Genomic DNA, 23,002 nt, shown 5'->3' with positions numbered 1-23,002 from the left:
ATGGTCTTGGACCTGAAACATTAACTGTTTATCTTTCCAGACATACTGCCTGATTTTTTCCAACATTTTCAGTTTTTATTTTGGGTTTCTAGCATTTGCATTCTTTTTCAGATTTCCAAGATGCAAATGTGCTTGAGGCCTGTAAAATAACCAAAATTGGGAGCCATGCAGAGGAGAAAGTTCCTCATAGGTTGATTAGTAAAATTGAGATCCATGCAGTTAAAGGTTAGTATTGACAGGGATTTGGCCAGAAGAAGATACCGCAATTGTGCTAAATGGCTGTTCATCCGGGTCAATGGTATTCAACAGTGGTCAGTCATGGGCCATTTTTTCTGGTACGCATTAAAGCTATGAACGTGTTGAAGATGTCTTCTTAGTTTCCCTTTGAAAATATGCTAATGAATGCATTGCATACATTCTATAACCTGATGACTGAGGTTATTATGGAGTGAAAGGGGCTTAAATTGAACAGCTTCCCCTTTGTTCTGTTGCATTTCCATTCTAATGGGAAGGTTGTTGGAGGTGAGGAGCACTATTGTTGCAAGGAAGGTTTGAGTGTTGGAGCAATAATGCAGTCTTATATGACACAAGCTGGTATTGAAACCCAATCTGTTGTGGACTCCTTGGTAAAGATCATAAAATGCCAGCTATCATTAGGTTGACTCAGAATGGAGAAAAGTAAGATTTGAGAAGTATGCTCCACAGTTTTCCATTTAAAGTCTACAGTTTTTGTGAGATTAAAAACAGTTGAGTATTGTTATCCATGTTGCACCTTGTATTTCTTCCAGGATTATTGAATAATCATTGTGCTACCATAGATGGAATCCGCACTGCAGAATCTTTTGGCCACTGAGTGGAAGCATTTGAGGCAGAGATGGGACCTAAAGTAGTATTGTAGTGGATGAGAAGATTGAAACATATAGAAGTTAGAGCAAGCAAATTCAGATGGCAAGACAAGGAGCCTTGAAGATCTGATATGTTAAACTGCATTTATTTTCATGGAAGTGGCCTCATGGTAAAGGCAGATGAACTCAGAACATGGGTCGGCACATGGGATTATAATTTTGCTATTTCAGAAACATAGTCGAAGAATTGACAGGAATGCCATCTCAGTTTTGTGATATTGATGCTCCCAGCATGACAGAGATGGATGTAAGAGATGAAGGGTTGCACTACTGATTATAGAGAACATAATGGCAGTTCTTAGAGGATTTCCTAATTGGAAACATCCGCTGAGGCCATATGGGTAGAATGTAGAAATAAAAAAGGGTCATGGAAAGGTCTCGACCTGAAACGTCACCAATCCATGTTCTCCAGGGATGCTGCCTAACCAGCTGAGTTACTCCAGCATTTTGTCTTTCCTTGGTAACCTGCATCTGCAGTTCCCTGTTTCTACACTAAAAATGGGATGATCACTTTGATGGGATTGTATTATGAACCCCTCTCCTTCAATAATTAGTGAGTATTAGAGGAACAAATATGTGGGGAAATTGCAGATGTGCTGTACCAGCAGGAGATATTTACTTCTCTAATATTGACTGGGACTATCTTAGTGGCAAGGGATTTGATGGGGATAGATTTTGTTAATTTGGCCCTAAAAGAAAAGGGAGCAACATTCAAGGAAATGAGGCTGGCAAGTGGTTGATTTGTCAATGGAAGTGCTCTTTGGGACCAGTGACCACAATTCTATGAGTGTCAAATTGGTTACGGAAAAAGACATGATGTGTACTCAGATTTAAGTCCGAAATTAGGAATGGCTAATTTTGATGATGACAGAGTGGATCTCACAAAAACTGTTTTTGGACACCTCCTCAAACCTATGCCTGGATCATGACCCCACAGATGAACACCAGTTCATTATCACCCAGGTCATTATTACCCAGATCGTTACCAATCTCTTAACCAGATCATTCCCAAAATTCACAAACAAAACTGCCCCCGCAGTCCCATTGTTTCTTCCTGGTAGTACCCCATCGAAGTAATCTCCAAATACCTTGATTCCATCTCACTCCCTTTGTCCAATCTCTTTCAACCTACATCCGAGACCACTCACACGTCCTTCAACTCTTCAATAACTTTAAATTCCTAGGCCCCCATTGTTACATCTTTACCGTTGAAGTCCAGTCCCATTACACCTCCACTTCCCATCAGGAAAGTCTCATGGTCCTGCGGTTCTTTCTTGAACAGAGACCCAATCAGTTTTCCTCTATGAACACTCTCCTCCGCCTGATGGAACTTATCCTCACCCAAAACAACTTCCTTTTTGACTCTTCTCACTTTCTTCAAGGTGTAGCCATGGATACTCACAGTCCTTTTTCCAAACATACACTGGCATCATCTCCCAACTCTTTCTCTTCTACATCGATGATTGCATTGGAGCTGCCTCCTGCACCTGCATAGAACTCGTTAATTTCATCTAACTTCCACCTTGCACTCAAATTCACTTGGGTTATCACTGACACCTCTCTCCCCTTTCTTGATCTCTCTGTCACCTTGATAGGGGACAGACTACCGACTGATGTCTACTACAAACCCACCGACTCCCACAATAATCTGGACTACACCTCTTCTCAGCCTACCTCTGGCAAAAATGCCATAATCTATTCTCAATTTCTACATCTTCACCGCATCTGCTCCCATGATGAGGCTTTCCATTCTCGGATATCCTAGATAGTTTCCCTCCTGGTGTTCTAAAGGGATCCCTCATTTGAGTCATCTCTATGTCCAATAATTCTGCTCTCTCTCCTCGCTGGAGACCCTGGTTCAATCCTAACTACGGTTGCTGATCTCCCGGTGGCCGAGCACTTCAACTCCCCCTCCCATTCCCAGTCTGACCTTTCTGTCATGGGCCTCCTCCAGTGCCATAGTGAGGCCCACCGGAAATTGGAGGAACAGCACCTCATATTTCGCCTGGGCAGTTTGCAGCCCAGTGGTATGAACATCGACTTCTCCAACTTTAGATAGTTCCTCTGTCCCTCCCTTCCCCTCCTCCTTCCCAGATCTCCCTCTATCTTCCTGTCTCCACCTATATCCTTCCTTTGTCCAGCCCCCCTGACATCAGTCTGAAGAAGGGTCTCGACCCGAAACGTCACCCATTCCTTCTCTCCCGAGATGCTGCCTGACCTGCTTATTTACTCCAGCATTTTGTGAATAAATACCTTCGATTTGTACCAGCATCTGCAGTTATTTTCTTATACTACGGTTGCTGTCTGTGGAGAGTTTGCATGTTCTCCAAACGGGTTTCCTCCGGGTGCTTTGATTTCCTCCCACTTTCCAAATATGGGTTTGTAGGTTAATTGTACATTATATAAGGTATTTGTAGATTATCTGAGAAGGGTCGTAAAACCTAAACCTCCTCCCTCACATCCACCCAGTGAGCTCAGTAATTCTTCCAGGCGCTAGACACAAAAAGCTACATCAACTCAGCGGTGACATTTCGGGTTGAGACCCTTCTTCAGACTGGTTAGGGATAAGGGTAACTACAGATATAGACGGTGATGTGGAGAGATAAAGAACAATGAATGAAAGGTATGCAAAAAAGTAACAATGATAAAGGAAACAGGCCATTGTTAGCCGTTTGTAGGTTGAAAATGAGAAGCTTGTGCAACTTGGGTGGGGGAGGAATAAAGAGAGAGAGAATGCGGGGGCTACCTGAAGTGAGAAATCAATATTCATACCACTGCTGAATCAGACTACTTGGCTGTGCTTCTTCCTGCATATTGTTGCTTTGTAATGATGACCATAGAGACCTGATTCCAAGTTGGCATGAGCTAAAGGTCATGAAATTTTCACTTATTCAGCTGGAGGAATCACTTTTACTGCTTTCAACTCATCTTTAACAGTGAAAACCACTTTGTGAAAACTCTGTTCCTCTTTTTCCAAGACATATTCCACCTTGGATTTTAAGGTGACTATTTCTTGCTTATCCTATGTCACTCATGCTGACAATGTTAATGTGTCAGAGTTCCCAGCTATGATAGCAGAGTGGCATTTCTAATTGGACACAACTGGGGTTAAGCAGGGAAGTTGTAACATTCAAGGTACCATATTTTATAATGAGGAGCTGAACTTGTATGATAACATCTAGACTCGGGCGCTGCAGGGACGGTTCGAGGAGACGTTGATCAAATGGTAAGAAGGTCCAAGGCAACTGGAGACCACACCATGCTTCGTGGACAAAAACTTTAGACAAGAAACGGCAGAACTAATGTGCAGTTTGAAATATTGTCAGGTTATGTTTTAAGCCTATACTACCTTTGCTACTTTACGAACGACATCCCTCGGGATACACCAACACAGTGGAACGGCAAGTTGCAGTATCAGGTTAAGTAACGATTAATCCATTTTCGGAGCAATGTTAGAAATGCATTTGATTAAAACCATCCCAAATGAACTACTCTTAAACGTGACAACAACAAAAAAACTTTTTTGTAAATCTCGGAGCAACATGGTAACGCAAGAACCGAACACCAGAGAAGAAAAAACAGCCGTTGTCGATAAATCACCACACATCCTTGATAATTTGCCAATTTTCCTTTGGTCGCGGCAGCCGTGGTTTTGCCTTCTTCGGCCCAGCCTTGATATCAGATCTGAATTGCCCAACACCATTTTAGATTTGGAGACAAATGGTGCGAGATATCTTTGTTGATTGTGATAATTTTCAAGAAGGACGGGCGCAACAGCACTGTTTGTTAATCCCTGTAATGTGAAAGCGGAACGCGACCGGGCTGTGGTGAAGCCTCCGGTCGGAAAGTCCCTGCAGCTGCGACGGAAACTAGTAAATCGTTTTGTTTTAATTTCGGGCAGGGACATGACTTGATAAGGCCCAACAGGTCCGATCCCCAACTACTTGAAAGTAGCGATTCTGACCTTGAAAGCTGCCGCACGCCGAAGGTTTTGCCTTCGTACGTACTTGAGAGACGTCCAATGTTGAGGTACCATGGCGGACTCGGAACAACTGGAAGAAAAGCTTAAGAAACTTATCGTTCGGCTCCAAAACATGGAGCAGGGAAAACAATTAAATGCTTTGCTTCAGATTTTCGAAGACTTAATTCACCTTACCACCGTTCAAAATGGTAAATGTTGAGAGAATTTCAATATAATTTAAAATCTGCTATCGGAAGATCTGTCAGTCATGTTTTTACGCCCAGTTCTGGTTGTTTATGTTTTAAATAGCCTCAAGTCTATTCGAAAGTAAGAATGTCCACATGCCGCTGTTGGTTGTTCTGGAATCTTTTGCTGATGTATCCTGTATTCAACAGGTAGGCCGTGACATTTCGTTTTAAATTATGGTCTATATTCTGTCGATGATATTTAAATATTCAATTAATCTGTTTTGGTGCAGTTTGTTGCACTATCTAAGGCTCCATTGTAATTCTGAAATTTATCTCTGCTCTTATCTTAGAGTTTAACTTTTTTTCTCGGTGTTAATTTGCACAATTTCTCCGGTAAGTGATGAATGAATGCCATGATATCTATGCATGCCACTGATGAAACCGTGCATCCCTTTTTCAATAAACAACTCTTAAACTGTTTGTTCAAACATTTTTGAACACCTTAAATCTGTTGTTAGAATATTTTAAAATGTTGTTGTCATGCAGTCAGCGCTAATGTTTTCCACTTGGAGATCTGTGAGAAAGTGCCCCATGTGACATAGTTAAATTGTCAGACAGCCTGCAGTTCAAAATGTTGTTAGATAGGGAAGAACTGAGACAGTTTGTTGGTCCTATTCAAAATATGGTGGTAATAAATGAAAGATGAGCTTTTTCAGAAGAAAAGCAGATTAACTTTAGAATACAGGAGCATGAAACCAGGAGCAGACCATTTATTTCTTCAAACCCTTCCTGTCTTTTGAACGTGATCTGTGGTCTCTCTATATACCTATGATTGTGCTATTTACCTGAGTAGATTGTGTTCTATATCAAGTACTAAAAAGATTATATCAGTTCATGAAGGTCATTGCCACCATCTTTATGAGCAGTCTAGGAATAAGCAACAAATCCACCCTTGGAAAAAGTGAATTTAGAATAAACACTTATTATTTTAGTATACTTTTACAAATATCCCTGCTTTGAGGAAAATGGGGGAAAAGTTCCAGATTGCATTCACTCTGACTGAAAAATTCACTTTGATTGTCACTCCTGCATGCATTTTACAGATTTTAAAGATGAATGACTACTTTCCGATGACTGTCGTTCAGAGGTCGATTGAATAGTCAGCATTTGCAGTGCTGGACATCACCATGGTTCCTCAGTGGCATGGATTCCTTGTTCTAACTTTCTTAGTACTTATGTTAAAATCTCTTTGGTTTCTTCTATTCATTTTGAAAACAAAATTCATTTGAATCCTTCCTGAAGCCTTCTGGTAAAGATGTCTGCTTTCAATTGGGAATTTTGAAAATCAATGCCTTGGTCCTTGAATCAATCTCATAGAAGTTCATTAGTGGAAAAAATGAAGATGAGCAGAACCAGTTAACATTCCAGTATTTTGATCCTTCAGATGGGTTGGGGTGGTGTGCAAGAGAATGCAACGTTACAGTCTTGATTAATAAGTCCATTATTGCACCAAGCGAGGAGATTATTTTAGAAGGGTCTTAAAATTAGGTTGTATTGGAAGAGCAAAAGTAATAATTTTGCCGGTGGTATACTACAGACTTTCTACAAGTTGGTGGAAAATCAAGGAGCAGATAGGCACATCTCTGGAAAATAAATAAATATAGATTTAGATTGTAAGATTTTCCTTCTTCCCCAATGTAGGGATTGTCTTCATGTCGGAGGCTTAGAATTTTTGGCCTGGTATTTTAAAATGCTTCCAGAAGAGCTGTTTGAGCCAATTACAGATGGTGCTGCAGAAAGGATGTAATGATAGTGAATGTTGCTGGGCAATGGTTGGAATGTCAATGGATGAGCTCTTTGGAGATCCTGACAATTAATCTAAGTTTGAAGGTGATTATGAAAAAGATAAGAATGTCCCAATATTTAATGTCTTAAATTTGTGGATGGTTAGTTCTAATGTCATAAGATTCGACTTAGCATAGTGAGAGTTATTTAAAAAGTGAAATAGTGAGAGTTCAGGGCCAAAATATTTCCATAAGAGTGTAAGGTAAGGCCAGGAAATCCAGAGAAACCTCGATGTGAAGGGCTATCAAAGGGTAAATAAAAATGATGGAAGCATATCGTGGGCATAAATAAATGAAAGCATGTGAGCATTTTAAATGTTAGAAGATACTTGTATTAAAAAAGTAATTCAAAAAATGTGAGGTATTATTCATAGATGTCAAGAAAATTATTAGTGTTTATAGATCGTCATAAATTACAAAAATTGATCAGTTGTTAAGATGGCCAGAGCAGTGCAGATTAATTTAATCCTGATATATTCAAAGTAATGAATTTTGTGGATTATTAAGGGTAGGACATGCATAACGAATGGTAGGGATTTGAAATAAGTATTAAGGAACAGAGAGGTACTTAAGTCTAAGGATCCTTAAAGGTAGCAGCATTGATAGATAAGGGGGCGAAGAAAGCATTTGGGAAACCGTTCATCAGCTGGGAGATTATGGTAAAAAAATTAAAACATTGTTTTAGTCAGAGTTGGGATTTTATGTGCTGTTATAGTTGTCACACTAGAGGAAGGGTGTGACTGCACTGGAGAGGCTATAGAGAAGATTCATTGGGATATTGTCTAGGATGGAGTGTTTCAATTATGAGGAGAGACTGGAAAGGCTGGGGCTCTTCGTTGGAATTGAGGAGCGACCGGATAGAGGTATACAAAATTTTGATGGGAACAGATGATAGGAAAGCCTTCTCCATAGCAGAGGTATCTAAAACCAATGAGCATAGATGGCGAGAGTTTTCAAGGGGACCAAAGGTTAGAATCTGGGCAACGCTACCTGAGAGGATGCTAATGCTGCCGATGCCAGCCCACATAGGTTCTCGTCCACTATCAGGCTGTGCCTATCCTGGCACCGGCGACCTCTACCTGTGCCCCAGCCGCCTGCAGGCTGCGACTAATTACTCTGCCAATTCTCACCTTTCCTCTGGCCGTCAACTCGTTTGGATTCCAGGCCCAGTGTATGACGAAGGGTCCCGACCCAAAACCTCACTCGTCCGTGTTCTCCAGAGATACTGCCTGATCTGCTGAGTTACTTCAACACATTGTGTCTCTTTGTGTATTAACCGGCATCTGAAGTTCTTTGTTCCTTCTACTTATACAATGTTACTCGATAACTCGATGATCCCTTACTCAGTTATTATTTCCCCCCAACCCCCCCCCCCCATGACCTCATATAATGAGTGTTAACTGTATTATGATTTATATACTTTAATCATATGAAGAAGGTTTGAATTTGTATTGCAAAAAAAAGTAGACTGAACAGAAATATTGTATATTAATGTTTTTATGGCAGGGTGCTTCAATGTATATTTTATTTTTATTTTGACCAGACAGGTTGGTCTTTATTTTGTAAACTGGTTGAGCTGTGCCCAGACACAATTAACAAGTTGGCTGTACCCCAAGATGTGGGGAAGGACTGGGATGTTCTTGGTGTGCATCAGTGAGTATTTTCTCCACATGACAGGATGAAATGTGTGTAAAATAACACATGACTGAAATTAACATTCATTTTATTAAAAAATCTTTTGCCGTATGCCAGAATGATTTTCACTTCCCTATTTTTAATGGTTTCAGATCTGCTTTGAGTAAAATGTTGGGATCTTTGGGATTGGTGGAACAGTAACTGGTGTGAGGGCAAAATATAGTGGTCACTTCAGTAGTGACTGAAGTAAATTGATCTCCACCATGGCACAGTCAGCTTTGTGTCACAGCTGGTAGAGCTGCTGCCTCACAGCCCCAGAGATCCAGGTTCGATCCTTGGACTCTGGGAGTGCTGTCTGTATGGAGTTTGCACGTTCTCACTGTGACTGTATCGATTTCCTCTGGGTGCTTCGGTTTCCTCCCACATCCCAAAGACGTGTATGTCTGTAGGTTAATGGGCCTCTGTAAAATTGCCCCAAAGATTTTGGGAGTAGATGAGAAAGTGGGATACATAGAATAATGTGAACTGGTCTAGTCTGCAGGGCCGAAGAATCTGTTTCCAAGTTGTTTCTCTAAACCAAAACGATTGGAAAACAATCGTGGCATTTTATTTCCTCAGCACCCCATCTGCAACGACACTGAATCCAACCGTTTACGTGTGAGATGGTGGAACAGCATGAGAGTAAACTTGTAATTAATTATTAAAAACATTGCCAATTATTGTTTATTTTTATTTAAATGGTGAAGTTTTGTGTAAAGCTATAATTCAGTCTGTTATCTCACCTTGGAATAATTCCATTAATTTTTTTAATTGATTTTACTTTAATTTAAGATTTAGGATTTTTTTGCTTGGTCATGCTAATTACTTGTTCGTGGATTGTTCTTCTCCCCCTTCTCCACTTTCCTTTGTGTCACAACTCGATTCTTTTTTTTGTGATTTGCTTAATCTTCTTTCTTTTAGTTTAGTTTAGAGATGCATCATGGAAATGGGCCCTTCGATATCAGTTTTTATTTCACATCTGCAAGCATTTAACCTTTTTATATTTATCGGAAACTTCATTAACTTGATGGCTTCCTTAACATTTTTGGATAATTTTTTGTTACGCTTTAAAAAACAAACTGATATCATCTGAGTCCTACATTTAATAAACACACTTGCAGTTTTTTTCTGTTATACACTCTAATTTCCTTGCTGGTCAAAATATTTACCAATTAAGTGCCTCTTCCTGATTTAAATCAAAGCTGCTGTTTTACCAGCACAGTTTTAAATCAACTAGGGTAAGCTGTTTGCATGTTCTTGCTTGCAATATGTGGAATATTGCATAGTAAATAACATTTTTATTTACTTTCCACCAATTTCCATCTCTGTATCCCTGAAGATGCCATCTATTGATGGTGTAAGTTAATAATGTTAACATGCAACTCTTACAACCTTGTTTACTTCATTTGGTTCTCCTGCTGTGGCCTCTTTTACATTGGTGAGACCAAGTGTAGACTAATCGATCATTTTGCTGAAAACGTGCTCTGTCATTCAAGGCATGCTGGAGCTCCTGGTTTTGAACATTTTAACGGCCCTTTCCATGCCTATACTGACCTTTCTGTCCTCGAACTCCTTCATTACTGGAGTGAGGCTAGATGCAAACTGGAAGAACCGCACTGCATATTCTTCTTGGGTAGCTCCCTAATTTCAAGTAAACCCTCACCCACCCCCCCCCTTCCACCTGCCCCCTCACACTTATTGCTCCCACCCTCACACCATTCCAGTCACTGCTTCTTTCCTCTCCTTCCTACACTCGCCTCCTATCCCTGAGTCCCACAGTTCTCTTTTAGCTTCCCTCTTACCCCTCTTCCATCCATATTTCTCACTTCAAATTTACATTTCACCCCTCCTCTCCTTATCTGACACCCTTTGTGACCTTTTCACCTCTCGCCTTTGTCACTTCATCCATCTGCCAATCATCCTTGCCTGTATCCACCTATTACTTGCTAGGATTTGTCCCACCCCCCACATCTCATTTCCAGCTTTCTCCCCCACTGAGTTCCTGTATCACAGTCAAATGAATCTACGATGGGAATGTCTTTATTCACGTGAGCCTGGGTGATGAATGCTATTCTTCTTTATTACAAATCACAGTCAAACTAGTCAATGAATTTTGAGTAGGCTAAAAATAAAACTGCCCTTTCAGTGGAGATTTTACAATCTTCCACAAGTGGAAATAAAATCATCCCAGAGATAATCCTAAAACCAATTTTAAAGATGAGCAAGTAAGGTGACCCTGAGGCACTGTTTATGGGAGATTGGACTGTACATATATTCTAAAGATAGACACAAAAAGCTGGAGTAACTACAGGCAGCATCTCTGGAGAGAAGGAATGGGTGACATTTCGGGTCGAGAACCTTCTTCGCTTTAAACCAGCAACTGCAGTTCTTTCCTGTACATATGTTCTACATTACAATAGTGGCTGCACTTTAGAGTACTTTAGACTTTACTTTAGATTTTAGAGATGCAGCGTTGAAATAGGCCCTTCAGTCCACCGAGACCTCGGTGACTAGTGATCACCCGTACACTAACACTATACTACACACTTGGGGCAATTTACATGTTAACAGAAACTAATTAACCTGTATGTCTTTAGAATGTGGGAGGAAACCGGAGCACCCAGATTAAATCCGTACGGTCACAGGGAGAATATACAAACTCTGCAACTCTGTCCAGCAGCAGCCTGTAAGGCTCACTCTGTAAGTCAGCAACATTACCGCTGCACCACTGTGCCGCCCTATTTATGCCCCCAAAGAATTTTGGGATATTCTAAAGTGCTATGTGCATGCAATTTCTTCAGTTCTTGACTAACTAATATCTTCAGATATATAAATAGCTTGGCTTTGCCTTCAGAAATCTGGAGGGAATTATTTTTGATTACAATTTAAAATAAAAATATTTGAAACCAATATTGAAACTATACTTTAAAAAGTATTTTTTTATTAGTATGTTGTATTAATTTTTTTCTTTTGTATTTATATATTTTAGACAAATCCTGAATTTGTTGTGGAATTACCGTTTTGATCCCACCATACTGCTGATTGGCTTTGAGGTGTTAATACTGCTTATTCAATCAGGTGTAGTATTCCAGCATTAATTTTATGTTGTTTTAGTTAGTGTCATCATTAGTCTCAATAAAGATGAAAATCCTGCAAAATTATACAAGATTGATTTTAAGTTGTAATTTACATTTTCTTACTAATAGGTGGTGTGCAGCTGCTCGTGTTCAGCCGCAGACCAAACAATTTTGCATCTATCTTGTTCACTTATATGTTTCATAAGTCATAGGAGCAGAATGAGGCCATTCGGCCTATCAAGTAAACTCTGCCATTTAATCATGGCTGATCTGTCTTTCCCTCTCAACTGCATTCTCCTGCCTTCTTCCCGTAACCTTTGATACCTTAATGGGATCCCACTACTAGTCACATCTTCCCATCTCCACTCCAACGTTCCGCAGGACCGTTCCTGCCGCAACTCACTGGTTCTCACCCAAACCACCTCCTTCCCAGGAACTTTCCCCAGCAACAGCAGGAGATGCAACACCTCTCCTTCTACCTCCTCCCTTAATTCAATCCAGGGACCCCGATAGACCTTTCATGTGAGGCAGAGGTTTACTTGCACCTCATCTACAGTATCCAGTGTTCTCAGTGTGGGCTCCTATACATCGGCGAGAGCAAACATAGACTTAGCGATTATTTTGATGAACACTTACACTCAGTCAGCCTTAGCTTATGCGATCTCTTAGTTGCCAAACATTTTAACTCCCCTTCCCAATCCCCTACTGACCTTTCTGTCCTGGGCTTCCTCCTTTTAAAGCAAGCCTCAGTAATGAGAGTTTGAAAATGTAATCTTGAAATGTAGTGCATAACATTTGTAAAGGCATAAAGATAAATGGTAATTTGAAATGAGTGCCCATGTATAAAATCCAGAGGAAAGTGAAGCGAAGATGGGAGTCATAGATTTGTGAGAAATCATTTTTTCCTCAAAAGCTGACAAATGTATTAGTGATGTCCTAAACTCATTTACATACAAGTTCTGCCTGATTTAAATCATCATATCATATCATATATATACAGCCGGAAACAGGCCTTTTCGGCCCTCCAAGTCCGTGCCGCCCAGTGATCCCCGCACATTAACACTATCCTACACCCACTAGGGACAATTTTTACATTTACCCAGCCAATTAACCTACATACCTGTACGTCTTTGGAGTGTGGGAGGAAACCGAAGATCTCGGAGAAAACCCACGCAGGTCACGGGGAGAACGTACAAACTCCTTACAGTGCAGCACCCGTAGTCAGGATCGAACCTGAGTCTCCGGCGCTGCATTCGCTGTAAAGCAGCAACTCTACCGCTGCGCTACCGTGCCGCCAAATGTACTCCAAAGTGAATGATTAATGGATTATTTATTGTTAAGTGAAGATTATTTTCAGAATAATAAATATTTGGGTTTGCTTTTTTGCATGTTGTTTTCTTGATGGGATAATGTGATTTAGATTACATGTAAACATATGCTTTGGCATCCCATTGCAGATGAAATTTCATTATTGCTCCAAGATGAAGAAATTGATGTTTTTTCTATTGTTATTGATGGGATGCGGCGATTTGCCAAACATTGTGAAATCCAGATGCATGGATGCCAAGTGTTAAGCAGACTCTTAGAAAAAGGTATTACAATGAAATAACTATTCAAGATGGGATTGGAATAAGATTTTTTTATAGCGCAGTGGGTAGTGTGGAAACTCGTATGTCTTGGGTGGTTATTTTTCAAAATATATTTATGTTTAGCAATTTTGTGCTACCTTGGTGATTTGTTTTTTAAATTTTCTCTCTGCATTGCAACTGTTTATTACAGAAACAAAACATTTTTTTAAGTGAATTGAACTGTCACCGACTTGAACAGTCACACTGGAGTTTTGCAGGGATCTGTTCCAGGCCCTCTGTTGTTTGTGATGTATATAAATGACTTTGGCATAAAAGTAGATCGGTTAGTTGGTAAATTTGCAGATGACGCCAAGATCCCTAGACTTGCGAACTGTGAGAAAGGCTGTCATAGTATACAGCGGGGTACAGATCAGCTGTAACAATGGGCAGAGAAATGGCAGGTAGTGTTTAATCCAAGCAAGTGCGAGGTGTTGCAGTTCGAGAGGTTGAATGTAAGGCGGCAGTATACTGGTAATAATGTAAGCCCATAACAGCATTAATGTACAAAGGATTGTGGGTCCTAGTCCCCAACTTCCTGAAAGTGGCAACACAAATAGATAGAGTGGTAAAGAAGGCATTATGTATGCTTGGCTTCATGGGTGGGCCATTGATTACAGGAGTCAGGAAATCCTGATACAGCTTTATAGGACTTTGGTTAGGTGGCACTCGCATACTGATTTGCATTCTGGCCACCCCATTACAGGAAGGATGTGAAGGGTTTAGAGAGGGTGCAGAAGAGATTTACCAGAATATTGCCTGGATTAGAGGATATTCGCTATCAGGAGAATGCTCAGTTCTTGCATCTTGGCACCTTTTCTTTCCACAACCCAACCACCAATAATTCCCACCCCTAACAAGTAAATTTTAAATTCTTTCTGCAAGGGAATAGTCCCAGCCTTGTTGAGGGACTCTGCCCTCCAATTTTTGATGCCCGATATATACTATTTGGTATTGATTTAAGTTTCAGATGAACACGTGCTTGAATTTGTGGAAGTGGAAGATCACTTAGTCATTCTTGAGGCCATAAAAAACTTTTCAGAACATGAGGGTACAGTTTTGAATGGTCTCAGGGCTCTGCTTCCCTTGGCTGCTTCACGTAAGTCTTCCATCATAATAATCTTGGATCAGAATTTTATCACGTTTAAAATGATGACTATTTAATAGTTGCTAAGTTGTTATCCACTAACTGACTTCGAACTTGCAAAGGAATTGAAAATGGTGATTGTGTTGAATCTGTCATTGGCTGTTTGGTGTGACAAAAAGACCATTTAACATCTGTGAACATTCATTTGGTGATGAATGCTTCAGTAAATCGTGCAAGGGAGCTGGATATTTATTTAAATATACATTCTTCTTTTCAGAAAATAATGTAGAAATTTTGATGTCTGGAAATGAAAAATGTTACAGTTTGGTAATGGATGTAATGAAAAGATTTTCCAACAGTGAGGCAATTCATGAAATTGGTTGCTGTCTATTTCAGAAGTTTGCACTTGGTGAGTTTAATTTCATTGCAATTTTTAAAAAACGAGCTATTTTGAAAACATATTAGTGAATTATTGAGGATATATTTATCCTTAATAAACTGTATTCATATTTTGTTTTTCAGATAATTTTTATAGTATTTTGGTTCTGAATGGTTCACACAAGATTGTCATTGAAGCTCTTGTGAAATATCCACTGAATGGAACTTTACAAGCTGCAGCTCTGAGCAGTATGGCTCTTTTAAGTAAGAAACTTTCTAAAATGTCTATAAAAACATTCAGCTGAAACCCGTTCAGAGATGTGGAGCTTAACCTCCTGGTTTGCATGTGCATTTCATCATCTATCAAAAGTCACCTCATGAAAAAGACCCAGTACTAATGTTACTTTTAGAGAACCTGTAAATATCATGTGGCGACGCTCTATTTTACTTTCACCACTACTGTTTTCCAATTCTTATTTGTAATGAAACATCAGCCTTCTACTTAGTACTTTCCTGAAGTAGAATGAAGGTAAAAGGGAATTTGCTGAAGAGGAAAATGACCACCTTCTCTAGAATCTAATTAAGAGTTTATCATGAAATATCAGTCATCTTTCGTGATTAGAAATGTTGATGGATCTTTAAGTTTTTAATGTCTTTGTTACCTTCCTACACACCTCTTCATGTCTGTTCCGAGAGATTGCTGCTCAAAGCTAATGAATTGCCATACTGTGATTACATCTCAGCTGATAATATTATTTTGTCTTAGTCTAAACGTTGTGTATTTAAGTTTTGCTCCAGAAAATTGAACATATATACCTAGGATTGCACTTGTGCAGAGGTGCTGCCTTGTTTGGAATTGCTGTCTTTCAGTTGAAGCATTAAATCAAGACCCTGAGACCAGATGTTAAACTAGTGCCCAGTTTGCTCTCTAAGATTGCTAAAAATGTCCTATGGTGCTTTAAAAAAAAAAAGTGGGGATGATATTCCCAGTGTCTTTACCAAAGTGAATCAACTTCACAAAAAGGGAATATCTGATCACGACCCTTGATGATTGCTGAAGTGCTTCTAAGGTCACTTGTGATTCCTTTTCAAAAATGCATCATCACTTGGTTTGGCCCCAATTTTGTTGAGTTAGACAAAGTATTCACCCTTGTCCCACACATTCCTCTTTGGACCAAATTTATTGCAGCCAGACCCTCTGGATGATCTTGCCAACTGAAACTACCTTGAAGCTGAGTGACATAGCTTTTTGTAGCAGATGAACGAGCAATATGGTTGGTTTACAACATAAATGGAACAGAGTAAGCCCTGCACAAAAACCCCTCTGTGCCCGCTGCTTTGTTCTTTGTCAAACATCACAAACGACAAAATAAATGAAATAAACTTTTAAAAACTGAAGTAAATTCATCAAAAAATATTTATTTCAAAAGGGTAATACGGCTTGCTCTTCTTTCTCTCAGCCATATAATTGCCATTCAAATTATTCTCGGATGATGTACCATGTTAGTCTTAGCATAGAATCGGGCAACAGATTCCCTAGCGTACTGGTGATTATAGTGAACTCTTGTTCCACTGTTGGACCATGCAGAGCCCACTTCCGAAGAAAGTCAAGAAATTGTCAACAAAGCTCCCAACAAAAGATTTTTACTTGCATTGTTTAGGGAGTCCTGAGATATGCAAATAATGACATGAGAAGATTTCAGCAAAATCTACATGAAAATCGTTATTTTCAACATGCAGTGCCTTTGCTGTGTTGGCAGCAGAATTTATGCATGAACTACAGGTTCTGGGGAAAACTGACCATTTAGTCATTTGCCATAAATACAATAACCCCTTTGATCAGGATATGTTCTAATGCTTCATTGTCTGTTTGTAAAGCTGAAACAATATTCACAAATATGGATCTTGGTGAGCAAAAAGATGATATCTGCTGGCTGGAGGTTTGCTGTAAAGCTTTGGAGTTGTACAAGGGGAATACAAAGGTTCAGGTGAGGGATATCACTGCTTTTACTATTTGAATTGTTTATTCTTAATTTTTTTCTGGAAATATACATTAACCACTTAAGATGATTTTGGCATAATTGATATCAAATTATAGGATTTATTTTCTGAAGATGTAAAATTTGACTTGGAGTCACAAGTTGCACAGCCGAAAAACAGACCCAAAATGCTGGAGTAATTCAGCATTGAGTTGTGGGTCAGGCAGCATTCCTGGCGAACATGGATAGGTGACGTTTCAGGTTGAGTACCTTCATCAGACTGATTGTAGCGGTAGGGAAAGGAAGCTGGAGGAGATTTGTCTGCTAACCAATTCTCTATCCATATCAGTACATTACTCCCACAATACCATTTTACTTTGAATTTTTACACTAATCTTTTATGTGGGACCTTGATTGATTGAAATGTACAGCATGGAAATAGACCCTGTGTTCATGCCAACCTTGGTTTTTGCCTCCACTCCCTACACACGCGAGGCAATTTACATAGGACAATTAACTTACAAACAAGCACGTCTTGGGAGGAAATTGGAGCACCCGGAGGAAATCCATGCTGTCATAGGGAGAATGTGCAAACTCCACACAGACAGCACCTGAGCTCAGGATCAAACATGAGTCTCTGACTTTGTGAGACAGCAGTTCTACCACTGCACCACCCCTCCACCTTATTGAAAGCCCCTGTGAAATAATTAATATGCATTATTGACTGATTCACTCCACTCTTTAAATAAATTCCAATAATTTTTTAAGTATTATTTTCATTTTGCGAATCCCAGCTGACTTTCACAAATCCTGTCACTCATTAGCAAAGGACCTGCTATTATATCTTTGACAATGGACAATAGTATTTTCCCGTTCACTGGTGTCAAGCTAACTGGTTTTTAATTCTCTTTTACCTTGTTCTCTCCCTTTTTAAAATAGCGGTGTTATGTTAGCTGCCATGTAATCTGTTGTAACTGATCCAGAGTCCAAAAACTGTTGAAAAGTAACCACTAATGCATCCTTGGGCTACCCATCAAGGATGGGTAACATTTTCCGTAACATTTTGCTGCCAATGTTTTTTTTCCTTCACTTCCTCCCAACAAAGAACAATATACAGTACAAGGATAGGCCCTTCAGCCACAATGTTTGTGTCAAGTTAATCTCATTTGCCAACATGTGTTCCATATCCCTTTAATTGCCTGTACATCCATAGGTCTATGCAAAGGTCTCTAAAATGCAACAATTTTTCTGCTACCACCACCATCCTTGGCAGTTTGTTCCATGCACCAACCACTATTAAAAAAATATGTTCTCCACACATTTCCTTTAAACTTTCCCTCTAACTTTATGACTAGTGTTTGGCATTTCCACCCTGTTGTATTTATTTCTGACAGATTATTTGTGTCCTCTTTTGTAAAGGCGGACTTAAAGTATTTGTTCAATTAGTTTGCTATTTCTGTATTCCCTATTATAAATGTGTAGGAAGGCACTGCAGATACTGGTTTACACCAAAGATAGACACAAAAAGCTGGGGAAACTCAGCAGGTCAGGCAGTATCTCTGGAGAAAAGTAATGGGTGACGTTTCGGGTTGAGACCGTTCTTCAGACTCAAGAAAAAAGGGTCTCGACCCGAAATGTCACCAATTCCTCTTCTTCAGAGATGCTGCATGATCCAGGTAAGGATGGATTGGTTGGCAGAGGTGGGGGAGGGAAGAGTGGAAATAATGATTGAGGCTGGGAGGTAATAGGTGGTGGTAATAAAAGGCTGCACATGACCAGGTGAAAGGAATTGTGTGTATGAGAGAGAACCCCAATTAGGATGGCCTGCTTGCCATATGACTCCTCAACGTATTACTCCAGAAAACATCCTGTACACGTAGAGCAAAAAATTACGGTTTAAACAATAGTAGGATCTGTAAAATAGATGTCCAAGTACAGTACAAATACATTCTATATTTGGATTAAAGTAACCCGTGATTACAGTTGTACCCTTTTACATGAGTTTTTAATTTCATGTGTAATGCCATCTTCAATGTCATTCTTCAATGGCAAGTGCTATTTGAAAGTCTGTTTCACAGTTCCTATTAATCTATGTACCGAGTTATGTCTTTGCTCTCTCTATTTGGATTGCAGGGTATCTGAAATAGTATCCTTCCTCTCTGTCATGTTAATCTCCTCTTTAGCCAGCAATGCTATCTGTCTTCCTTTTCCTTTTTGCTGACATTTCCCAAATATTTGTTATCCCCTTATGTTCATGGTCCCCCTACCATGTTTCTATAATCGCAATTATATCATAGCTAGTTACATTTATATTTACCCCATTATTTCATCTACCTTGTTATGAATGCTCCGTGCGTTAAATCACATTTTTTAACATTGTTTGTTCCCAGCATTAACGCATGATTGCCGTTTTTGTGTTTTGCCCTTCATTTCTCCACCAACACGTTTACTTTTCCCCCTTCCTGTCTTTTATTTCTATCCTTTCCCCTTTCTCTGTCTCCCTGTACAGATTTTCTGTCCATCAGTTATTTTTGTGCAACCCCCATCATTACTAATGATAAACACCTCCACAAGACATTGGGTCTTGATCCTGTCCAGGCGTAGCCCTTCAGCTTCTACTGCCTTCTCTCCAACAACTAAACATAGCACAAAAAGTAAGGAAATTTGTGTTTGGTAGATTATTTCTTTGTTGTAACAATGTTTCTTGGCAATAAATCTTATACCGTTGGAAAGCCTGTTTATTTCCCTTTTAAATGGTGCCACATTTGTAAGGAACATGCATTTGTGGGATGAGCAGCAGAGCTGAGTATGTGGGTTGCGCCCATGAAAAATTTGCCAAATCTTCTCTGCCAATGCCAAACAGCTTATTCTGCTGTGGCTATTGACTCTTGTTTTGAGTTTCTGGTACCCCCAGGTGCTGACAAGAATGGGATGCCATCCCACAACAGTGTGTGACCAGGCTGGTGACCAGCATGAGGAGGAGGTGCCAGGCTGTTGTGGCTGTGTATGGTTCTTCCACACGCTATTGAGGCTCCTGTTTATTAAATGAATAAATTGTTAAATTGCCAATATGTCTTGTTTCTTCAGACTTCAATCATCCAATCCACCAAACAACACCGAACAAGAGTCAATGGCAGAATAAGCTGTTTGGCATTGGCAGAGAAGATTTGGCAGATTTTTCATGGGCGCAACCCACATACTCCCTTATACCCATATTCCTGCCATTCTTTGTCCTCCTCTGTGCAGCAGAGCTACTTATGGTGCCATGAACTTGGCTGCTGCAGCTTTCTCCTGATAAGCCAACTCACCAACAACATTCAAAGCAGTATCATTAAGAGAGGGATAGCCACAAGGGATTCTGACAGTATTATTGCCTTCTACTTTGTCTAGCAGTTATGCGTTCCCTTCCTTCTGTGCAGTCTTTACCTACAGTGAGCACATCTCTCGGTATCTTATCCACCTGTATTAAATTAAATGACTTTTAATTAATTTGGGTTCCTACTTGGTTCTCAACACTCCACACAATTTAATCTTTCTAAGTCTCTTCAATCTATTATGCTTAAACTCTCAGAGACTTTATTTCTGCTTATTTTAAACTCTTGATGTCTCTATTTCCTCCCCTTTTAGATTTGCTGGTCCCCTTTAGACTCTGGGCTTTGTGCTGTCCTATGGCACTAGTTATAAGTCAAGTCCATATTCGATTAGCTATTTGTGTCATGAATGATACTGATTACGGTGAAAATAATCTCTTATGTGAGAAAGATAATTAAATATAAGGAAGTGAAATGATGGTTGAAGAAGTAGAATTTGGGGCATACTTTCATTTTGATATACCCCATTGAAATCTGTATTGCCTAAGGGGAAACTTGGTTTTTATTCCCCTTTTTGATGAAGAAAAATATTCTGCTGCTTAAGCTTTTATCTCTTTTCTCCACTGTTCCACAAAGTCAGTGTTTTGTGAAAAGTCTTTTAACTAAGACTAGAAATTTCATGTGGTAGTTAATTCAGCTAAAATGGTAATATCTATTTCATTTTTATTTCTATTATATTGAAATTGTTATATCAGATTCAAATGAATTTCATGAAAGAATGGTAACATTGATTTGAAAATTGCTGCCAGCACTTTAAGATATCTTTATTTGTCATCCAAAAAACAAGTTTTTGGACGAAATTTAGTCGCCCACAGTCCAATAATAAAAGCAATAAAACAAGCAAATTACACAACCCCAACCACAAAAAAAGAAACATCCATCACACTGAGTCTCCTCCAGTCCCCTCCTCACTGTGATGGAAGGCCACAGTGTCTTTTCCCTTCCCCTGCCGTCTTCTCTCGCGGTCAGGCTGGTGTCGTTGCCACGTTACAGGCCGCGTCGGACGGTGGAAGGTCCCGCGACCTTCCCGCGACCAAGCCCCGCGATCCGGGGCGGGCGAACACGCTGTCGCTAATACACAGTAATAGTATCTATTCTTTTGAATTTTATTATGATTTCGCAAGTCAATTGATGATGAAAATCTGCTTGTCAATTTTGACTTCCAAATAAGCCATAATCACAGTTCGACAGCATAGAAATTGACCCTTTGACCCAACTCCTTCATGCCAACCAAGATGCCCCCTACTAAACTAGTCCCAGTTGCCTGCGCCTGGCCCCTGTCCCTCTAAACCTTTCCTATCCATGTACCTGTCAAAATGTCTTTTAAATGTTATCAAAAGTTCAAATCACATTTTCTTTCCCCAAAGACTCGTACTTAAAGGAATTACTTACATGGTCCTTATTAAAATTACTCACTTTACACACATGGAAATATTGGATTTTTTTTTAAGTGGTGACAAGTTTATTTACAGTATTGAAGTTCCGGTTTCCTAAATCTATTCAAATGGCAATCATTTATAAATAAAGAATCTCACTGTTCTTTGAAGCACAATGTTGATGTCTAACAAGATACAAACACATCTTGAAAGAAAAGCAAGAATCCTTCTTTTTACAGGAATAGATAACTTAGGAACAGTGACGATCTTTATTTATAACTTAAGAAGAGATAAGTTTAGCACAAGTTTAATGCATTGAGAGATGCAAGCATTTATTGACATATCTACTCCTGTTATTGCTTAGCATGAATGCCCTTGTCTTAAAGTTTAATGCACAGGAATTCTGGTACTCTTATTAAGGTGGATAGAATGTAGTTGTCTTTCTGCTACATTCTGACACACATTATAGACCCAGGTTGGATGCCTTACTCAAGTTTCAGCAATTGCACATTTTTATAATGTTCCACCTAGTCTTTCTTCCCTGAAGTTGGCTTGTGAGATCAGCTTGTGGGAAGAGAAGTGGGGCCTTGGGTGTGCTTGGTTGGCACATCTTCTTTTGTTGAGGTGGACATAGGATCGGAAGCAGTACTTTTTCATTCTGTATGGTCGAGGGAGGTCGGGGAAATGCTGAAATTTTTATGGTGGGCAAATCAGCCATCACTTTGAGGGAAGATGAGGTTACACAGGCAACAATAGCATTGAGAAATGGTCAGCAGGCTGCAAACTGTAACTTTCAGAGTGTGGGTATTGGTAAGCTGACCTGGATCAGTGTGAGAGGAGAGAACTAATGAGCTGAGCATAATGGTTAAAGAAAGGGGAGAAGGAAAGGGAAACCAATGTCAAGTATGTACAGAGGAGGAATGCTGAAAGCAGGTGAGAATGATGGTTAAGGCAGCAGATGATTACTAAATGTCAAACACAGCCTCCATCAAACAATAAAGTTTAAGATACAAACGGGAACGGAGACACAAACAAAAACAAAAGCCTTGAGGGATTCAGCGGGTCAGGCAGCATCTGTGGAGGGAATGGACAGGTGATGTTTTGGATGGGAACCCCTTTTTAGTTTGTAATAGTTACTTGGCCTGAAAAATCGTCTGTCCATTTCTCTCCTCGGATGCTGCCTGACCCGCTGAGTTCCTCCAGTGTTTTGCAATTTTTAATGCAAGCAGGAACCTACCTTCATGGACTATCTCAAAATGATAATAACATCTGTAATTGGGCTAGCTGGATCTCCTGGTTGATAACCATTTTAACTCCCCCTCCAATTCCTGTATGTACCTTTCTGTACTTTTAAATGCTGAGGCTTTATAAGGCACTGGTCAGACTGCATTTGGAGTATTGTGAGCAGTTTTGGAGCTCGTATCTGAGGAAGGATGTGTTGGAGAGGGTCCAGAGGAGGTTTATAAGAATTATCCCAGAGATGGTTGGGTTAATGTATGATGAGCATTTGACAGTACTGGGCCTGTACTCACTGGTG

The 23,002-nt window shown here is 39.8% G+C and overlaps 1 protein-coding gene across 3 annotated transcripts in view; it reads left to right on the top strand.

Annotated features, from left to right (window-relative positions):
* lrrk2 (leucine-rich repeat kinase 2) overlaps positions 1-23,002 on the top strand; it is a 148,290-nt gene that overhangs the window by 7,864 nt on the left and 117,424 nt on the right. The window contains exons 2-10 of one of the 3 annotated variants that reach the window (XM_078419866.1): positions 4,807-5,075; positions 5,176-5,261; positions 8,442-8,551; positions 11,562-11,650; positions 13,107-13,241; positions 14,239-14,373; positions 14,639-14,770; positions 14,884-15,003; positions 16,618-16,727. In XM_078419866.1, the coding sequence (XP_078275992.1) occupies positions 4,940-5,075; positions 5,176-5,261; positions 8,442-8,551; positions 11,562-11,650; positions 13,107-13,241; positions 14,239-14,373; positions 14,639-14,770; positions 14,884-15,003; positions 16,618-16,727 (1,053 nt within the window). In that variant the 5' untranslated portion in view covers positions 4,807-4,939. The remainder of the gene's footprint in view (positions 1-4,806; positions 5,076-5,175; positions 5,262-8,441; positions 8,552-11,561; positions 11,651-13,106; positions 13,242-14,238; positions 14,374-14,638; positions 14,771-14,883; positions 15,004-16,617; positions 16,728-23,002) is intronic. The other 2 variants (XM_078419867.1, XM_078419868.1) reach the window with 2 other exon arrangements.

This window comes from Rhinoraja longicauda, chromosome 23 (assembly GCF_053455715.1).
Source record: "Rhinoraja longicauda isolate Sanriku21f chromosome 23, sRhiLon1.1, whole genome shotgun sequence".
Classification (NCBI taxonomy): domain Eukaryota; kingdom Metazoa; phylum Chordata; class Chondrichthyes; order Rajiformes; family Arhynchobatidae; genus Rhinoraja; species Rhinoraja longicauda.
The sequence above is the reverse complement of the archived record's forward strand: the minus strand, read 5'-3'. Positions and strand labels throughout refer to the sequence as shown.